Here is a 19072-nt window from a genome sequence, read left to right as displayed (position 1 = left end):
CAAATGAGACAAAAAACCTTCGAATCGGCCAATAAGTGTGGAAAGCTGCTAGCTTGGCAGCTGAAGAAAAGACAGAAATTAAATACTGTTACCAATCTTGAAGTAAATGGACGAAATATACAAAACCCACGGGAGATTCAAGACTGCTTCCAGAGATACTTTAAACAACTGTATTCACAAGGGCCACAGAATGAGATCAAAATCGAGAAATTCTTGGAAACAAATGGATTACAAAAAATTTCTCAAGAGAATAAATTAATACTGAACGACAAAATTTCTGAACAGGAGGTTGAAGGTGCCATTAAGAACCTGCAATTAGGCAAGTCTCCAGGCCCGGATGGGCTAACCTCCAAATACTACAAAGACATGAAAGATTACTTAATTCAACCTCTAATGGAGGTTGGCAATGAAATTATGGAAGGGAAAAGAGCGCCGGAGTCGTGGAAAGAAGCTTACATCACGCTTATACCGAAAAATGAGATAGAAAAGACACAACTAAAGAACTACCGCCCCATATCCCTACTTAATGTGGATTATAAAATTTTTGCTGATATTTTAGCTAGAAGATTGAAAAAAGTTTTAGCAACAATGATTCATAAAGACCAAGCTGGCTTTCTCCCAGGCAGACAATTGTCAAATAACACGAGAAACTTAATTGACATTTTAGAAAAGCTACAGGTTAATATAAATACAAAAGCTGTTTTAATATTTATTGATGCGGAGAAAGCCTTTGACAATATTTCGTGGAGCTTTATGAGGAAAAATTTGCAAGGGATGGGGGTTGGAGAAAGGTTTGGAAACGGTATAGGCGCGATTTACTCAGAACAGAAGGCGAAATTAATAGTGAATAATGCAGTAACGGAAGAAGTTAAGATAGAGAAAGGGACACGACAAGGCTGCCCAATTTCCCCTTTGCTTTTTATTTCAGTCCTGGAGGTCTTGCTGAATATGATTAGAAGGGACCAACAGATTCAGGGTATACAGGTCGGAGTTAAACACTATAAACTTAAAGCCTATGCAGATGACCTAGTACTGACGCTACAGGAGCCAATCCCTAGTTCCAAAAGAGCACTGGAAATAATACAAGAATTTGGTCGGGTGGCAGGTTTTAAATTGAATAAATCAAAAACTATGGTTTTAGAGAAAAATTTGACAGCAGTAGAGAAGGAAAGGTTTCAGGAAGAAACAGGTTTAATATTGGTGAAAAAAGTGAAATATCTAGGGGTGAACTTGACTTCGAAGAATGTAAATTTATTTAAAGATAATTATGAGAAGTGTTGGTCAGAAGTGAAAAAAGATCTTGAAATTTGGACAAACTTGAAACTTTCCTTACTGGGTAGAATTGCTGTTATCAAAATGAATGTATTGCCAAGAATGTTGTTTTTGTTTCAGACGCTACAAATCATTGACAATATGGACTGTTTTGAGAAGTGGCAAAAAGAAATTTCTAGATTTGTCTGGCAGGGCAAAAAGCCCAGAATAAAATACAAAATTCTTACTGACGCAAAGGAAAGAGGGGGGTTTGCCCTGCCGGACTTCAAGTTATATTATGAAGCAGCAGCTTTTTGCTGGTTGAAGGATTGGCTACTTCTTGAAAACACGGATATTTTGGATTTGGAAGGATATGATAACGTTTTTGGGTGGCATGCATACTTGTGGTACGGTAAGGCTAAAGTGTACAAGACATTTAAAAACCATATTGTCAGGAAAGCATTGTTTAATGTCTGGATGAAATACAAAGATTTATTGGAAAATAAAACCCCTAGGTGGCTCTCACCTATGGAAGCAAAGGCCTTAAAAAAGCTTAATATGGAATCTAACTGGCCAAAATATTGGGAAATTCTGGAGCAGGAGGGAGATAAAATAAAATTGCAAAGCTATGAGAAACTTAAGGATAAGGTGCGAGACTGGTTACATTATTTTCAAATAAGAGAGGCCTATCATTTGGACAGGAAAATTGGTTTCCAGGTGGAAAAATCAAAGTTGGAAACAGAATTGTTAGAACCCAATGCTAAGATATTGTCGAGAATGTATAACTTGCTGTTGAAGTGGAATACTGAGGATGAAACGGTAAAATCTGCTATGATAAAATGGGCACAAGACGTTGGTCATAACATTATGTTTGTTGACTGGGAACAGTTGTGGACCACCGGTATGAAATTCACGGCATGTAATGCCTTAAGAGAGAATATTATGAAAATGATATATAGGTGGTACATGACCCCAGTCAAACTTGCAAAAATCTACCATTTGCCCGATAATAAATGTTGGAAATGTAAAGAAACTGAAGGGACATTCTTTCACCTTTGGTGGACGTGCCCAAGGATCAAGGCTTTCTGGGAGATGATATATAATGAACTGAAAAAGGTATTTAAGTATACCTTCTTGAAGAAACCAGAGGCCTTTCTTCTGGGCATGGTCGGCCAATTGGTGCCAAAGAAGGATAGAACTTTCTTTATGTACGCTACAGCAGCAGCAAGAATACTCATCGCAAAGTATTGGAAGACACAAGATCTACCCACTCTGGAAGAATGGCAGATGCAAGTAATAGACTATATGGAACTGGCTGAAATGACCGGCAGAATTCGAGATCAAGGAGAAGAGCAGGTGGAAGAGGACTGGAAGAAGTTTAAAGTCTATCTACAAAAACACTGTAAAATCTTTGAATGTTGAGGACATTGAAAAGGAAAGAAGGGGTTCTAGTGACTGAGTTAAATAAGAGCACAAAGGGAGGGATCAAGAATCAAAATGAACAAAGATTGAGCTTGCTGAACTAATTATTACATAGAATACAGGATCGGGAGGCGGGTGGAAGTAAGGAAAATAAGGTTTTGAAGGTTATAATTGGAAAGTGAGGGATTTTTTTTGTTTTGTTTTTATATGTTAAAATCTCCTTTTTTCTCTTCTTTTTTTTTGTCTATGTTTTCTTTTCTTTTGTAATGTTTGTGAAAATTTTTCTTTTTGTAATGTTTGTGAAAATTTGCTTTTTTGTTCTTTTTTGTGAAAAATGCAATAAAAATTATTTAAAAAAAAAAAAAATAGAAAGGAATGCTGTGATCACCAATAGTCAGCATGGATTTCTGAAAAATAAGTCATGTCAGACTAACCTGATCTCGTTTTTTGACAGAATTACAAGCCTGGTAGATGAAGGGAACGCAGTGGATGTAGCCTACCTTGATTTCAGCAAGGCATTTGACAAGGTGCCCCATGATATTCTTGTAAAGAAGCTGGTAAAATGCGGTCTTGACTATGCTACCACTCAGTGGATTTGTAACTGGCTGACTGACCGAACCCAAAGGGTGCTCATCAATGGTTCCTCTTCATCCTGGAGAAGAGTGACTAGTGGTTTGCCACAGGGTTCTGTCTTATTCAACATCTTTATCAACGACTTGGATGATGGACTCAAGGGCATCCTGATCAAATTTGCAGATGACACCAAACTGGGAGGGGTGGCTTACACCCCAGAGGACAGGATCACACTTCAAAACAACCTTGACAGATTAGAGAACTGGGCCAAAACAAACAAGATGAATTTTAACAGGGAGAAATGTAAAGTATTGCACTTGGGCAAAAAAAATGAGAGGCACAAATACAAGATGGGAGACACCTGGCTTGAGAGCAGTACATGTGAAAAGGATCTAGGAGTCTTGGTTGACCACAAACTTGACATGAGCCAACAGTGTGACGCAGCAGCTAAAAAAGCCAATGCAATTCTGGGCTGCATCAATAGGAGTATAGCATCTAGATCAAGGGAAGTAATAGTGCCACTGTATTCTGCTCTGGTCAGACCTCACCTGGAGTACTGTGTCCAGTTCTGGGCACCACAGTTCAAGAAGGACACTGACAAAATGGTCAAAATGGTCAAAGGCCTGGAAACGATGCCTTATGAGGAACGGCTAAGGGAGCTGGGCATGTTTAGCCTGGAGGAGGTTAAGGGGTGATATGATAGCCATGTTCAAATATATGGCTTGACAACCATATGTCAGGAGTGCTCTGATGGTGTTTCCTGCTTGGCAGGGGGTTGGACTCGATGGCCCTTGTGGTCTCTTCCAACTCTATGATTCTATGATATATATAAAAGGATGTCATATAGAGGAAGGAGAAAGGTTGTTTCCTGCTGCTCCAGAGAAGCGGACACGGAGCAATGGATCCAAGCTACAAGAAAGAAGATTCCACCTAAACATTAGGAAGAACTTCCTGACAGTAAGAGCTGTTTGACAGTGGAATTTGCTGCCAAGGAGTGTGGTGGAGTCTCCTTCTTTGGAGGTCTTTAAGCAGAGGCTTGACAACCATATGTTAGGAGTGCTCTGATGGTGTTTCCTGCTTGGCAGGGGGTTGGACTTGATGGCCCTTGTGGTCTCTTCCAACTCTATGATTCTATGAATGATAATTCACATCATCCCTGGTCATTGACCATGATGGCTGGACTGATGGGAGTTGTAGTTCAACAGTTCTCTACACCTGTTCCAACCCACTTTCACATTATTTGCTCTTCGGTCCATAAAAAAATAAAAATTCAGAGGTATCACAGATAAAATCTGTGATCTATATGGAAAACATGTGTTCTGCTACTGAGCTACCACCCCTTCTCCTTTGACCTAACACCTATCATTTACTGCTGTTATATCTCCCAGCCTAAATCTACATGAACTAAGAAAGCCCCAGTACTTTAGTACAACTAAAACGAAATCCAGAGTTCCAGGATGAATCTTACACTCAGTTTGCCATTTTCTCAAAGCACAGCCCTTTTATAGATCATCATAAGGAAAATGAAAGCACAAATGATGTTTCACCTTAATGCTGTGGACAGAGGTCACAATCCTGTAAGAACTCCCAGGTGGTGGTTCTCTCTCTTTTTTTTAATGATATTTATTCAAATTTTAAAGGTTACAAAGAGAAACAATACATAAAAACAAGTCACATAAAAAAAATAAAAAATAAAAACAGATAAAAAATTAAAAAATTAAAAAATACATACAATCAAAAAAAGAACAAATCAAACCTTTACATAACTTTCTTTCTTTAGCTTATTTCCTTGACCTCCTCACACCTCCCCTCTATGTATTCTAGTTCAGTTAAATATTTCAGCAAATCCTTCATCCTTGTTTTTATCCTAATAATTTATCTAAATATACTGTAATTTTACATTCTCTTCTTTCACCAATTAACCATCCATTTTTACTTTATTTAATCTTATTTCTCATTAAAACTAATATATTTGAACTTGATCTCTTAAGACATTTCCCCTAGGGTCATAAAAATTTCATTCCACGATTTTTCCATCTCTCATTAATTTTTTTTTTTAAAGTCTCCATATATACACTTCAAATTCCCAATTTTCTTCCACCGTCTCCCCTCCCCGGTCTCGGCCCCTGCCGCCAGTTCCATCAACCTCCAACAGTCCATCAACCTGGAGATCTTATATCCGAGGCTCTTAACTCTTCTTGACATCCCTTCTGCCGATCTTCTTGATAATCTTTGATGCTAAAAAGCAGATCTCAGGGGAGCTCCAACCCAACAATGCTTAGATTCCTTCTTAACAAGTCCGCCCAATTTCCATAGTTGAAGCTAGGGTCCACAAAGTATTCCAAATCTTGTTTCACAATTCCTCCAAGTCCAAAGGCCCCAAAAGCTCCAAGCTCCTCCTGGCCCAAATCCATATCCCAAAAGTCGATTGATCCCTGCATAAGGGGATCTCTCCAACTTTCCTTTTCCATACCAGGCCAGGCTCCCATCTTTACAATCTGGCTTTTCCTAGTTACAGTCATATAGGACTTTAACTTATAATCCTCCATTTGCCTCTGTAAGGTTAAGGCTTCCCCTTGTATTGCATTATATTCAGCAAGAGCGACTTTCTCCTTCTCCAATTCATCAATTTGTTCAATTAAAATAGATTCCTGTGCCAGATTTTTGTCAACTTCTGTACTGCTGCCCACTTTTGTTCCCAAGATGTCAATATTGGTAGCCATGACATCTATCTGTTTATGTAACTTTCCCAACAAATAGAATGTCCTATTCAGTACAGAGACTACTTCTTCCTTAGCCAACATTCTTGAGATGTTCAAGGTCAAAGCTGGTTTCCCACAGTCTTTATCTTAGCAGCTGCACTCTTGTAACAATGTCCCAAGGCTCCCTCTAGAGGAAGCCAGACTTCATTTGTATCAATCCTTTCCAGCACAATTCCAAAAGTAAATTTAATAACAATTTTTAGTTACTTTTTCTTCTTTTTAAGCACAGAAGCGGACAATGGAAACAATGTCCTTCTTTTAGACTAGCTGTCAAATTTATCCTGTTCACCGTTGATGGGCTTTTTGCAAACCGCTCCCAGGTTCAGAGACGTGGTGCTTCAATTTTAAATTTTAAATTTTCACCTTCTCCTACAGATTCTCCCCCCGCTTCCAGGGGGGATTAAATAATTTCAATCAGTGGAGTTTTGGTCCTTTACATAAGACTTTCCAAGACCTTAGTTAGCAACTACTTTGCTTCAGTCTATTTACAGAAAGGTAAGGTGGACTTCCTGTTTGAGCCTTCCCCGTTCGGTGCCAAATTAACTTATTTAAAGGTCCAATTTTCCGTTCTACTCACGGGTTGTTGACTAAAATCCAATTGTCCACAGGAAAAAGTCAGCGCTCTCCGGCAACGGCTGTGCGGCTTCACTCCGTAAAAAATCGCGGTTGATTCAAAACACCGCGCCGCTCACCCCACGTCACTTTGGATCCCCGAAAAAGGGTTTCCCTGTGAGTAGGGGAGGCGCTCCTGGTGTCACCCGAATCCCACGTTCCCAGGCTTCCTCCGCCTGGGATTTCTAAAGGGTCTCCGCCTTCGCCGCGGCGGCAAGACCCGATTTTCGCGGAGCGGGTTCCTCTCTGTCAGAGGAGTTCCGCCATTGCCGATGGCGCTAACCCGGAAGTCTCCCAAGGTGGTGGTTCTCTATCTTCTAGCCTTTTTCAGTGTGGATTTGGAGAACCCTTTGGATCAGGGGTCCTCAAACTTTTTCAGCAGGGGGCTGGTCCACTGTCCCTCAGACCTTGTGGGGGGCCAGACTATATTTTTTTTTGGGGGGGAGAACGAGGGACGATGAGCAGCACACGGAAGGGCTCCGGAGAGGGGCTGCTTTAAATGGCCACTCGAGAGGGCGCTCAGCCAACCATGGCTGTGTCTTGCGAGCGGCAGGGGCTGGCGGCGGCAGGATGAGCGGTGCGTGAAAGGGCTTTGGAAAGGGGCTGCTTTAGATGGTGGTTGCTCGAGAGGGGCGCTCAGCCACCTGCGGCTCCTCTGTCTTGCGAGCGGCAGGGGTTGCTGGTGGTGGCGGAGGGACAATGAGCGGTGTGTGAAAGGGCTCTAGAGAGGGGCTGGCACCAACAAAGCCCATCCCCCTTCCTCCTCTAGGCAGGCGGGGAGAAGCCAGGAGGAGGGAGAGAGGAGGAGCCGCTGCCACCGTGTGAGGGAGAGGGGGAAAGAACGCACACGCTGGCGATCCGCGAGTTGGCGATCCATGCGGCGATTCCCGGACCGCCCGCAGGCCGGATTTAGAAGGCAATTGGGCCTGATCCGGCCCACGGGCCTTAGTATGCCAACCCATGCTTTGGATGGAAGTGACCCAGAAAATAGTTGTGCAGGAAACTGTACTATTCCCCTAACTGCAATTCTGCTTGAAACACAGAAATAATCCTGCCACTGGTCAATGCCTCTTGACGGGTATTGGAAGACAGTGACTATAAAGAAACAGAGAATTCCTCTGCTGATTTCCAGATGACCTTCCTACAGTCTTGATGCAGGAACAGGAACTCCCCAACAATAAATTATGAACAGTTGCCAGAAAGCTGCCCAACAGTCTTCGGAAGAGTCAGAAACATTATTGGGCGAAACAGATAGCAAATGCTTTCATCCTGTCCTGCAGTTAAAATTAGGCCTAGAAACTAGACACCTGCTGGAGGCAAAAGCATTGGGGGCCAAATGTTTTCACTCACAAGCCAGATATAAAATTTGCACAGTGCTCCCTAAAACACTCAGTTCCAAATTTTTACCTAGGCTCAAGCCAAATAGAGCAGGGATAAGCTCATTCACTGATGATACCTTTCAAATTCTGAACATGTGTCAGAATTCTCATCTTTAGAAAGCTCTTCAATACTTAAAAGACAGAAGGGCCCAGAGAACAGTGAACAGAGTAGGATGCTTATTATTATTATTTTACATAGGACATGAGTTGATCTAGCCCCAATATTGGCTGCTCTGACTGCAGCAGTTTCCTATAAAGACTTCCATAGTATTTGGCCCTGCTAGATTTTTTTTTTTAAATAATATTTATTAACATTTTAAAAACTGCAAAATATTTGGCCCTGGTAGATGATGCAAATCTGACTGAAGCTCAGCAAGTCTAGGCCTGTCTGCTGCCCAGATGAGACACTGCTAACATACCAGACCAGATCACAAGGAAAGCTAAGCCAAACCTCCTAGAGAGGTTGCCACTGCTTTGATGCTCCCTCCTTCTCCAGCTGTTCCATGCCAAGCAATGGTTGGGCTTAGCGTGCTGTACAAACCCAGGCTCATGGTTTCACTTGCGAATTGCTACCACGATTTGTTGTATGGTTCACAACTTGTAATAATAATAATAATAATAATAATAATAATAATAATAATAATTATTATTTATACCCCGCCCATCTGGCTGGGCCTCCCCAGCCACTCTGGGCGGCTTCCATAGAAACCAAAAATACAGTAAAATATCACACGTTAAAAACTTCCCTGAACAGGGCTGCCTTAAGATGTCTTCTGAATGTCAGGTAGTTGTCTATCTCTTTGACATCTGGTGGGAGGGCATTCCACAGGGCGGGCGCCACTACCGAGAAAGCCCTCTGCCTGGTTCCCTGTAGCTTTGCTTCTCGCAATGAGGGAACCGCCAGAAGGCCCTCGGCGCTGGACCTCAGCATCCGGGCAGAATGATAGGAGTGGAGACGCTCCTTCAGGTATACTGGACCGAGGCCGTTTAGGGCTTTAAAGGTCAGCACCAACACTTTGAATTGTGCTCAGAAACGTACTGGGAGCCAATGTAGGTCTTTCTTTCTTTCTTTTAATTAATTTTTATTCATTTTCTATAATCAAACAACAAAAAGAAGAATAAACATAAAAGATAACCCACACATACCCCCCAAAAAAACAAACATCACCCAAAGCAATACACCTTGTTGTTGTTGTTTAGTCGTTTAGTCGTGTCCGACTCTTCGTGACCCCATGGACCAGAGCACGCCAGGCCCTCCTGTCTTCCACTGCCTCCCGCAGTTTGGTCAGACTCATGTTTGTAGCTTCGAAGACACTATCCAACCATCTCGTCCTCTGTCGTCCCCTTCTCCTTGTGCCCTCCATCTTTCCCAACATCAGGGTCTTTTCCAGGGAGTCTTCTCTTCTCATGAGGTGGCCAAAGTATTGGAGCCTCAGCTTCACGATCTGTCCTTCCAGTGAGCACTCAGGGCTGATTTCCTTAAGAATGGATCGGTTTGTTCTTCTTGCAGTCCATGGGACTCTCAAGAGTCTCCTCCAGCACCATAATTCAAAGGAATCAATTCTTCGGTGATCTGCCTTCTTTATGGTCCAGCTCTCGCTTCCATACATCACTACTGGGAAAACCATAACTTTTACTATACGGACCTTTGTTGGCAAGGTGATGTCTCTACTTTTTAAGATGCTGTCTAGGTTTGTCATTGCTTTCCTCCCAAGAAGCAGGCGTCTCTTAATTTCGTGGCTGCTGTCACTATCTGCAGTGATCATGGAGCCCAAGAAAGTGAAATCTCTCACTGCCTCCATTTCTTCCCCTTCTATTTGCCAGGAGGTGATGGGACCAGTGGCCATGATCTTCGTTTTTTTGATGTTGAGCTTCAGACCATATTTTGCGCTCTCCTCTTTCACCCTCAATAAAAGCTTCTTTAATTCCTCCTCACTTTCTGCCATCAAGGTTGTGTCATCTGCATATCTGAGGTTGTTGATATTTCTTCCAGCAATCTTAATTCCGGCTTCGGATTCATCCAGCACAGCCTTTCGCATGATGAATTCTGCATATAAGTTAAATAAGCAGGGAGACAATATACAGCCTTGTCGTACTCCTTTCCCAATTTTGAACCAATCAGTTGTTCCATATCCAGTTCTAACTGTAGCTTCTTGTCCCACATAGAGATTTCTCAGGAGACAGATGAGGTGATCAGGCACTCCCATTTCTTTAAGAGCTTGCCATAGTTTGCTGTGGTCGACACAGTCAAAAGCTTTTGCATAGTCAATGAAGCAGAAGTAGATGTCTTTCTGGAACTCTCTAGCTTTCTCCATAATCCAGCGCATGTTTGCAATTTGGTCTCTGGTTCCTCTGCCTCTTCTAAATCCAGCTTGCACTTCTGGGAGTTCTCGGTCCACATACTGCTTGAGCCTTCCTTGTAGAATTTTAAGCATAACCTTGCTAGCGTGTGAAATGAGTGAAATTGTGCGGTAGTTGGAGCATTCTTTGGCACTGCCCTTCTTTGGGATTGGGATGTAGACTGATCTTCTCCAATCCTCTGGCCACTGCTGAGTTTTCCAAACTTGCTGGCATATTGAGTGTAGCACCTTAACAGCATCATCTTTTAAAATTTTAAATAGTTCAGCTGGAATACCATCACTTCCACTGGCCTTTTATTTGCAGTGCTTTCTAAGGCCCATTTAACTTCACTCTCCAGGATGTCTGGCTCAAGGTCAGCAACCCCACTACCTGGGGTGTACGAGACATCCATATCTTTCTGGTATAATTCCTCTGTGTATTCTTGCCACCTCTTCTTGATGTCTTCTGCTTCTGTTAGGTCCTTACCACTTTTGTCCTTTATTATGGTAATCTTTGAACGAAATGTTCCTTTCATATCTCCAATTTTCTTGAACAGATCTCTGGTTCTTCCCATTCTGTTGTTTTCCTCTATTTCTTTGCATTGCTCATTTAAGAAGGGCTTCTTATCTCTCCTTGCTATTTCTTGGAAATCTGCATTCAATTTCCTGTATCTTTCTCTATCTCCCTCGCATTTTGCTTGCTTTCTCTCCCCCGCTATTTGTAAGGCCTCGTTGGACAGCCACTTTGCTTTCTTGCATTTCCTTTTCATTGGGATGGTTTTCGTTGCTGCCTCCTGTATAATGTTGCGAGCCTCCATCCATAGTTCTTCAGGCACTCTGTCCAGCAGATCTAAATCCTTAAACCTGTTCCTCACTTCCACTGTGTATTCATAAGGGATTTGATTTAGATTGTATCTTACCGGCCCAGTGGTTTTTCCTACTTTCTTCAGTTTAAGCTTGAATTTTGCTATAAGAAGCTGATGATCTGAGCCACAGTCAGCTCCAGGTCTTGTTTTTGCTGACTGTATCGAGCTTCTCCATCTTTGGCTGCAGAGAATATAATCAATCTGATTTCGATGCTGCCCATCTGGTGATGTCCACGTGTAGAGTCGTCTCTTGTGTTGTTAAAGTGTGTTTGTGATGACCAGCTTGTTCTCTTGACAGAACTCTATTAGCCTTTGCCCTGCTTCATTTTGCTCTCCAAGGCCAAACTTGCCAGTTGTTCCTTTTATCTCTTGGTTCCCTACTTTAGCATTCCAATCTCCTATAATGAGAAGAACATCCTTCTTTGGTGTCACTTCTATAAGGTGTTGTAAGTCTTCATAGAATTGGTCAATTTCAGTTTCTTCCGCACCAGTAGTTGGTGCATAAACTTGGATTACTGTTATGTTAAAAGGTCTGCCTTGGATTCGTATCGAGATCATTCTATCATTTTTGAGATTGCAACCCAGTACTGCTTTCGCAACTCTTTTGTTGACTATGAGGGCCACTCCATTTCTTTTGCGGGTTTCTTGCCCACAGTAGTAGATATGATGGTCATCCGAACTAAATTCGCCCATTCCCGTCCATTTTAGCTCACTGATGCCCAGGATGTCAATATTTATTCTTGCCATCTCATTTTTGACCACATCCAACTTACCCAGGTTCATGGTTCTTACATTCCAGGTTCCTATGCAATATTTTTCTTTACAGCATTGGACTTTCCTTTCGCTTCCAGGCATATCCGCAACTGAGCGTCCTTTCGGCTTTGGCCCAGCCGCTTCATCAGCTCTGGATCTACTTGTACTTGTCCTCCGCTCTTCCCCAGTAGCATGTTGGACGCCTTCCGACCTGAGGGGCTCATCTTCCAGCGTCATAACTTTTATATGCCTGTTGTCTTTGTCCATGGAGTTTTCTTGGCAGGGATACTGGAGTGGCTTGCCGGTTCCTCCTCCAGGTGGATCACGTTTGGTCAAAACTCTCCACTATGACCTGTTCATCTTGGGTGCCCTGCTCGGCATAGTTCATAGCTTCTCTGAGTTCTTCAAGCCCCTTCGCCACGGCAAGGCAGTGATCCATGAAGGGGAGCAATACACCTACACCAACCAAAAAACAGACATTAAATAACAACAGATAACGATTGACTTCCCTCCATCTCGGTTTTGGGTTCTGTGAATATTAAGACCATTCTGCAGTTTTTCATTTTATAGCCTCCACACATCGCAAGAGTTATACTAAGCCTACTGTGATTTTTATATTTCTACAGTTTGTTTCCATGTATGTTATGAATTTAGACCAATCATCAATAAACTTTATGCCTTTTTTCTGTCTGATGTTCTGCGTCATTTTTGCCAAATCCATGTACTCAAACAATTTACTTTGCCAGTCTTTAACGGTCGGGATATTTGGGGTTTTCCAATTTTGTGCTAACAGAATCCTGGCAGCTACAATTGCATATTGAAACATTATGTGGTCCTCTTTCCTGATCTCCTCTCCAATCATTCCCAGAAGGAAGGCTTCGGGCTTTTTAACAAAGGTGTATTTAAGTATTTTCTTTAATTCATTGTAGATGGAATCCCAATTTTTTTTAACTTCTTCACAATTCCACCACATGTGGTAGAAGCTCCCCTCTTTGGTTTTGCACTTCCAACACCTTTTGTCGCCAGTATTATACAATTTTTGCAGTTTCACAGGAGTGATGTACCAACGATACATCATCTTTTCCATATTTTCTCTGAGGGCAGTACAGGCTGTAAATTTCATTCCTTTAGTCCACAACTTCGTCCATTTTTCAAACTCCAAATTATGTCCAATATCTATAGCCCACTTGACCTCTTTAACCTCTTCATCCTTAGTGTCCCAATCTAGAAGTTGATTATACATTTTTGATAATAATTTGGTTTTACTTTGTATTATCTCTACCTGGAACTTAGATTTTTTCTCATTCATTCCAATCTTTTTGTCATCCTTCCATAAGGCATTAATTTGGTAATACTGCAGCCAACTAGATAATTTACTTTTTAGCTCTTCATAGGGTCTAATTTGCCATCCTTTTTCCGATCTTATCAGGAGGTCTTCATAGGTCAGTCTCTCACCTTCCATATTTGTTTTTTTAATCGTTAATATATCTATAGGTGATAGCCACCAGGGGGTATTTTTTTCCAGTAATTTTTTATTCTTTTCCCACACTTCTAATAGTGTTCCTCTAATGATATGGTTTGAGAAGCCTTTATGTAGGTCTTTCAAGACCGGTGTTATATGGTCTCGGCGGCCGCCCCCAGTCACCAGTCTAGCTGCCGCATTCTGGATTAGTTGTAGTTTCCGAGTCACCTTCAAAGGTAGCCCCACGTAGAGTGCATTGCAGTAGTCCAAGCGGGAGATAACCAGAGCATGCAACACTCTGGCGAGACAGTCCGCAGGCAGGTAGGGTCTCAGCCTGCGTACCAGATGGAGCTGGTAAACAGCTGCCCTGGACACAGATTTGACCTGTGCCTCCATGGACAGCTGTGAGTCCAAAATGACTCCTAGGCTTCAGGGGCAGTTACCCCATTCAGGACCAGGGAATCCTCCACACCTGCCCGCCCCCTGTCCCCCCAAAACAGAACTTCTGTCTTGTCAGGATTCAACCTCATTCTGTTAGCCGCCATCCATCCTCCAACCGCTTCCAGACACTCACACAGGACCTTCACCGCCTTCACTGGTTCTGATTTAAAAGAGAGGTAGAGCTGGGTATCATCCGCATACTGATGAACACCCAGCCCAAACCTCCTGATGATCTCTCCCAGCGGCTGCATGTAAATGTTGAAAAGCATGGGGGAGAGGACAGAACCCCGAGGCACCCCACAAGTGAGAGCCCAGGGGTCTGAACACTCATCCCCCACCACCACTTTCTGAACACGGCCCAGGAGGAAGGAGCGGAACCACTGTATGACAGTGCCCCCAGCTCCCAGCCCCTCAAGACGGTCCAGAAGGATGTTAACTTGTGGCTTGTTTGGACACACTAAATTACAAGCCTGGGCTAAGATGCCACACTAAGCCAAAACACAGCTTAACTCAGGTCAGGGCAGGAGCAAAAGCACTGGGAAGGAGCAGAGTTTACTCTGAGCCATTATTTGGTTTAGCATTGTGTGTCAATGTGGACACTGCAGGCACTGTAGGCAATACTTTGGAGATGTTTTGTTACTGTTTGAGAGACAATAGCGGCCATCTAGGATGCAAACCAGAGGGGATCTTCTCCTACCCAACCTACATGGAAATCAATGAGCTATGCAAAAAGCACAGCTCTCCCTCTATTTCAGTGGGGATTGTGCTCCCTATTTGAGACTGAGAAAGGCTTAAACAGCTATCTTTGACTGAGGTTAATCCTGATTAGTCAGTCCACAGGGTAGAATTAGTTGAAGACTGCACTGTGTTGCAGAAAGGAAGGTCATGCTCAAGCTTTGCTTCAGGAGTTACCCATTTGCCAATATTTAATCCTGGCCATTTTACCAACTTTTTATCAATGATGCTACCCACATTTCCCTTTCTCCTCCTTTCATCCTGGGCTCATCATGGTCATTTGGGGTAAATTTGCTTCCACTCCTCTAATTTCACCTGCCTGTCACTCTGCTACTGGGAGATTTATAAAGAAAAATAAAGAAATCAATGAGTTGCCATGGATACAAACATCCATCCAATGCTCCAATATCCTCGCCACAAGAAATTTAGATGGTGAGGGAAATTGCGGTGGTGATATTGGGCAAGGTACATCTCCCCTTGTAAAAACCTGTAAAAAACTCAGTGGGCCCTTTGGCAAGACACACATAGGCTCAGTTGCTCCTGTAAAACAAGAACAGCTACTCTCTATTTACTAGCAGGAAGCAACTGTTGTTCAGAAATTCTGAGAGATTTAAGATTTAAAAGGCGATAAGGTCATTTGTTAGCTGAGCACATCAACCCCGCACATCAGGCCAACCCAAGGAACACCTGACCTGGATCTGGCCCCGAATCAATTGGGCTAGTTTTAAAATTTATAGAGTCTGGTGGGAGCAGGGAAAGGAGATGCTATCTCGTCCCCACCAACCACACTGCAGAGAGGAGTCTCCAAACATTCCCGAGAATGCCACAGGAAAGAGGCAAGTTTTCAGAAAGACTTGATTTAAGACCCCCCAATGCAGGCAGCCAAGTGAATGCTAGGGATCGTGCAATAATGATCTCACTGAGTGCCCGTGGGGTGGGGTGGTTCAGGCAACTTCCTCCCCACAACTTTCCCCAACCTGCTGCCCCCCAGATGCTGTTGATCTCTCATCAGCCCCAGCCAGAATGACCAATGGTAGGGGAGATGGGAGGTGAAATCCCAAACTTCTGGAGGGTACCAGGATGGGGAAGGTTGCTACACAGCAAGCCCCTGCATGGCAACTGGCCTGCATCTGGTCCACCAAATCCCCACTGACACTACCTTGCAAACATAAATTCCATTATAGTGCAGGACTTCAGCCAACTGGCACAAGTTAGAAACTGAGTACGATTTCAGGAGACTTATTTCCATGAGTTTCAGTTCTGCAGAAGCTTCTTAAACTGAAGACAAGGGCCCGATGAATGTTTCTATTTAATCCTATCATTGGATTACTGGTAAATACCAGGCTGCTTCAGAACCAGGGTTCACAGAAATCACACAAAAATTGTCTTTCTTCACTTGAATTGAAATAGAAAGGTGTACAACTTTAAAATGGTCAATTGCCCAAAATTCTATTTCTTCTTGTTGTTTGGTTAACAGCCAGTGTCAAATCTTGGGTGCTGCTGACACTGGTGTAATGGGTCTATGTTAGGGCTGTACACTGTTTCCCCCAATCCAATTTGAGGCCTGATCCAGTGCTTCAGAGCAGCCCTGCTCCAACCCAGGCCCTGATCTGATCTGGAGGCCTTGCAATGTTTAATTACAGTTTTAAAATCAAATTAAACATGTGGCCCTGGGGGTGGGGGAAGATTACACAGGCTTCCTGCACATTTCCTGTCACCCTTTCAAGCCACCACACCACCCCTCTCAACCCAACCCCAGGTGACCCAGGGCTGCCTCAACCAAGAGACACATCCCAGGTCAACCCTAAACTAACCAGCTTGGTTTGGGACCCAGCCAGATCCAATGTGCTGCTTGTGTGGTTTATGGCATCCCACTGCCTAAATTGTGTGGGTTTTTCTGTGGCGTTGGGGGTAATATATTCTGTCTGGAGCACATAATTGTCCTATTTAATTATTCCTAATTTATGCAAGATCAAAAAGACCAAGTTTTGTTTCAAAAATTGGTGCTCTCAAGGTTAAATGTACACCCAACCTCCAATATGGAACATTTAGAAGGTGTCAAAGCAAGATTAAAACTCAGATCCCAATTTGCCAAATTGGAATTGGTATGTATCTCTCTCACACACAAACCAAATTAGTCACGCAGCTGAAGGCAGGGCATCTTGTTTAAAATGGACTTGGAGAAAAACCCCACTAAATGTGAACAAGTCCAAGAGATTTTTGTTCTGTGAACCACCCTGAGACCTCCAGGTATAGGGTGGTATATAAATTCAAATTCTAATAATGATAATAATAATAGTCCAAGGCATTTGGCCACCTTGGAAAACATGAGCTTTCCCTTGCCACTCACCGTCTCCCGCTCAGCAGCCCTCTCCAGCTCTACCAACATGCAGCCTAGGGTGAACTGGCTCCTTGACACCTGGAACAAACACCTGATCTTTTCCACGGACTCTTCCAACTCAGAAAGGTTTTGTTCCAATAAACACTTCAAATCTGGTTTTTAGTGCAAGCCTGCCCATCCAGCGTGTGACTAAACCAAACACCACACAGCAGATATATGCAGTTGCCCACCAGCCTTCTCCGCCCCCCAGGTTGCTCAGCACTGCAAATCCAACATACACCATGCACACAAGATTGGCAAGTAATAAAGGAGTCGCGATGAATGGCTAGGCAAACGGCATTTGGGATTGGTGGTTCACAAGCTGCAGGGGCCTGCACTAAAAACTTTGTGATCAAACCTTGCAAGAGAAACAACAAAATGAGATACATACAAGGAGATGTCAAGAAAGAAAGGGACAAGGTCAAACCTATGATGTTTAACAGGTGAGGGGTTTTTTTTTATTATTCTTGCATAAGAGAACTCGAACACACTCTCTCTATACAGCTATATACACACACAAAGCTTGCTTGCATCAGACCAAAAGCGAGGAAATTGGTAGGAATCTTACTGATCTTAGTAAACAGAAAGCAACGTAGCATAACTGAAAGGGTGACTTTACAGTATTCTTAAACCACAAATGGATCATGACCTGCCTCTTTGAAAAAAAGGAAAAGGGGGGGAAACCTGGAAGTCTATGTCTAACGGTCTTCCTTTGGGACGGCATTTCAACAGCAAGAACTGCACACAGGAATGGTTAACATACAATTAATTGTAATATAATTTTACACAGGTATAAATTTGGGGAGGGGGAAGAGCTGAATGGGAAGCGCATCAATGGCTAAAGTATTTGTTTGTCCTTAAAAGGCATCTTCAAGTTTTAAGTCAACATGAAAACATACTGGAAGCCAACACGACAGGTTAAAAGCTGGGCCTCCGGATCCAGAGCCCTGGGCATGCTCAGACACCCGCTCCAAATTCCCCCACAAGCAGTTCTCTTCCATGCACGTCCATGGAGGGGGCAATGCCGCCTGCACATCCCTTTGCACACATGGAAAATTCCCCCCTATGGAAGTGAATGGAGAAGCATGGTGGGCTCCATGCATGGATTATCATAGCTCAGTTAGGGCACTATATATATTATTTGAATTCACAATTCAAAGGGAATCTGCCAGGCCATACTGCAGAATAATGGCTTTCATTACGGATCCAAGAGTAATTTAGCAATGATTGGTCAACTGGAAAACTCAATGCCCTGAATTCCAAGCGAGAGAAGAGGATAGGGGTGGGGTGGGGAAGGAGGCATTACGTTTTAACCTAAACAAGGGCGGACACTAGTGGAATATATTTTCTTTCTATCTAAAACACCAAGAGCTAAGTTTTGCCACCATCAGTGGAGCCCTGTAATAAATAACTCTATTACAAGTTGGATGTGGAGAGAAAGCGTTGAAGTATGACCCTGCAGCACAGGCGCGTCTCCTGAACTGGAGAAATCGTCAATATCAGACTCAAGTGGCTGTGGGTTTATTTATTTATTTCCTTTAAAACATCCTCCTCACTGCGCCTATGAAAGATGCTGCTGTCTCTTAGTTTCAAATGCATTTTCTGCCTCAGCTAACCATGCATCTCTACAGGTGGGGAAAGACATTGCATTGAGGTGCCAAAGGAGGCACTGAGATATGAAAACAAGGGGTGTGTTTTTCCATATATAAAATAAAAATTGAAAAGCTAGATATGGAGTTTGTTCGGGGATAGAGAGCGGACAGAGGGGTTGGAATAAAGGTTCTCTTGTTCCTTTCCCCCGCCACCCTTTCCTTTCCAAATGTGTCGCGCCAAGGCACTTTCACTCTGTACGCAGGATGATATGGATCCCTGAATCTGTGAATACTGGTCCGCTCATCTCGCCAGGCCTCAGCGCAAACGAGGCATCTTCAAAAGGTTTCTGCATTTGACCTGTCAGATGGAAAAGAGATTTCAATTAAACACTGGAAGAGGACAAAAGACATCAGATCAAGTGCTACCTTGAAACAAGCCGCAAGAAAACATATAAGGGATAGCAAATTTTGTCATTGTTGACCAGAACAAGGTAAGAAAATAAAG

The 19072-nt window shown here is 43.0% G+C and overlaps 1 protein-coding gene and 1 long non-coding RNA gene across 3 annotated transcripts in view; one reads left to right on the top strand and one right to left on the bottom strand.

The window, feature by feature from the left end:
• Nucleotides 1-7075: 7075 nt before the first annotated feature.
• LOC307211357 lies at nt 7076-18692 on the top strand. Its single transcript, XR_013836402.1, has 2 exons — nt 7076-8588; nt 14289-18692. It is a non-coding gene; the product is annotated as an uncharacterized lncRNA (long non-coding RNA).
• Nucleotides 17406-19072, bottom strand: part of PIN1 (peptidylprolyl cis/trans isomerase, NIMA-interacting 1) — a 43478-nt gene continuing 41811 nt past the window's right edge. For both annotated transcript variants that reach the window (XM_079967882.1, XM_079967883.1), the window contains exon 4: nt 17406-18925. In XM_079967882.1, the coding sequence (XP_079824008.1) occupies nt 18816-18925 (110 nt within the window). In that variant the 3' untranslated portion in view covers nt 17406-18815. The remainder of the gene's footprint in view (nt 18926-19072) is intronic.

This window comes from Podarcis cretensis (assembly GCF_951804945.1).
Source record: "Podarcis cretensis genome assembly, chromosome: 2".
NCBI classification, from domain to species: domain Eukaryota; kingdom Metazoa; phylum Chordata; class Lepidosauria; order Squamata; family Lacertidae; genus Podarcis; species Podarcis cretensis.
The sequence above is the reverse complement of the archived record's forward strand: the minus strand, read 5'-3'. Positions and strand labels throughout refer to the sequence as shown.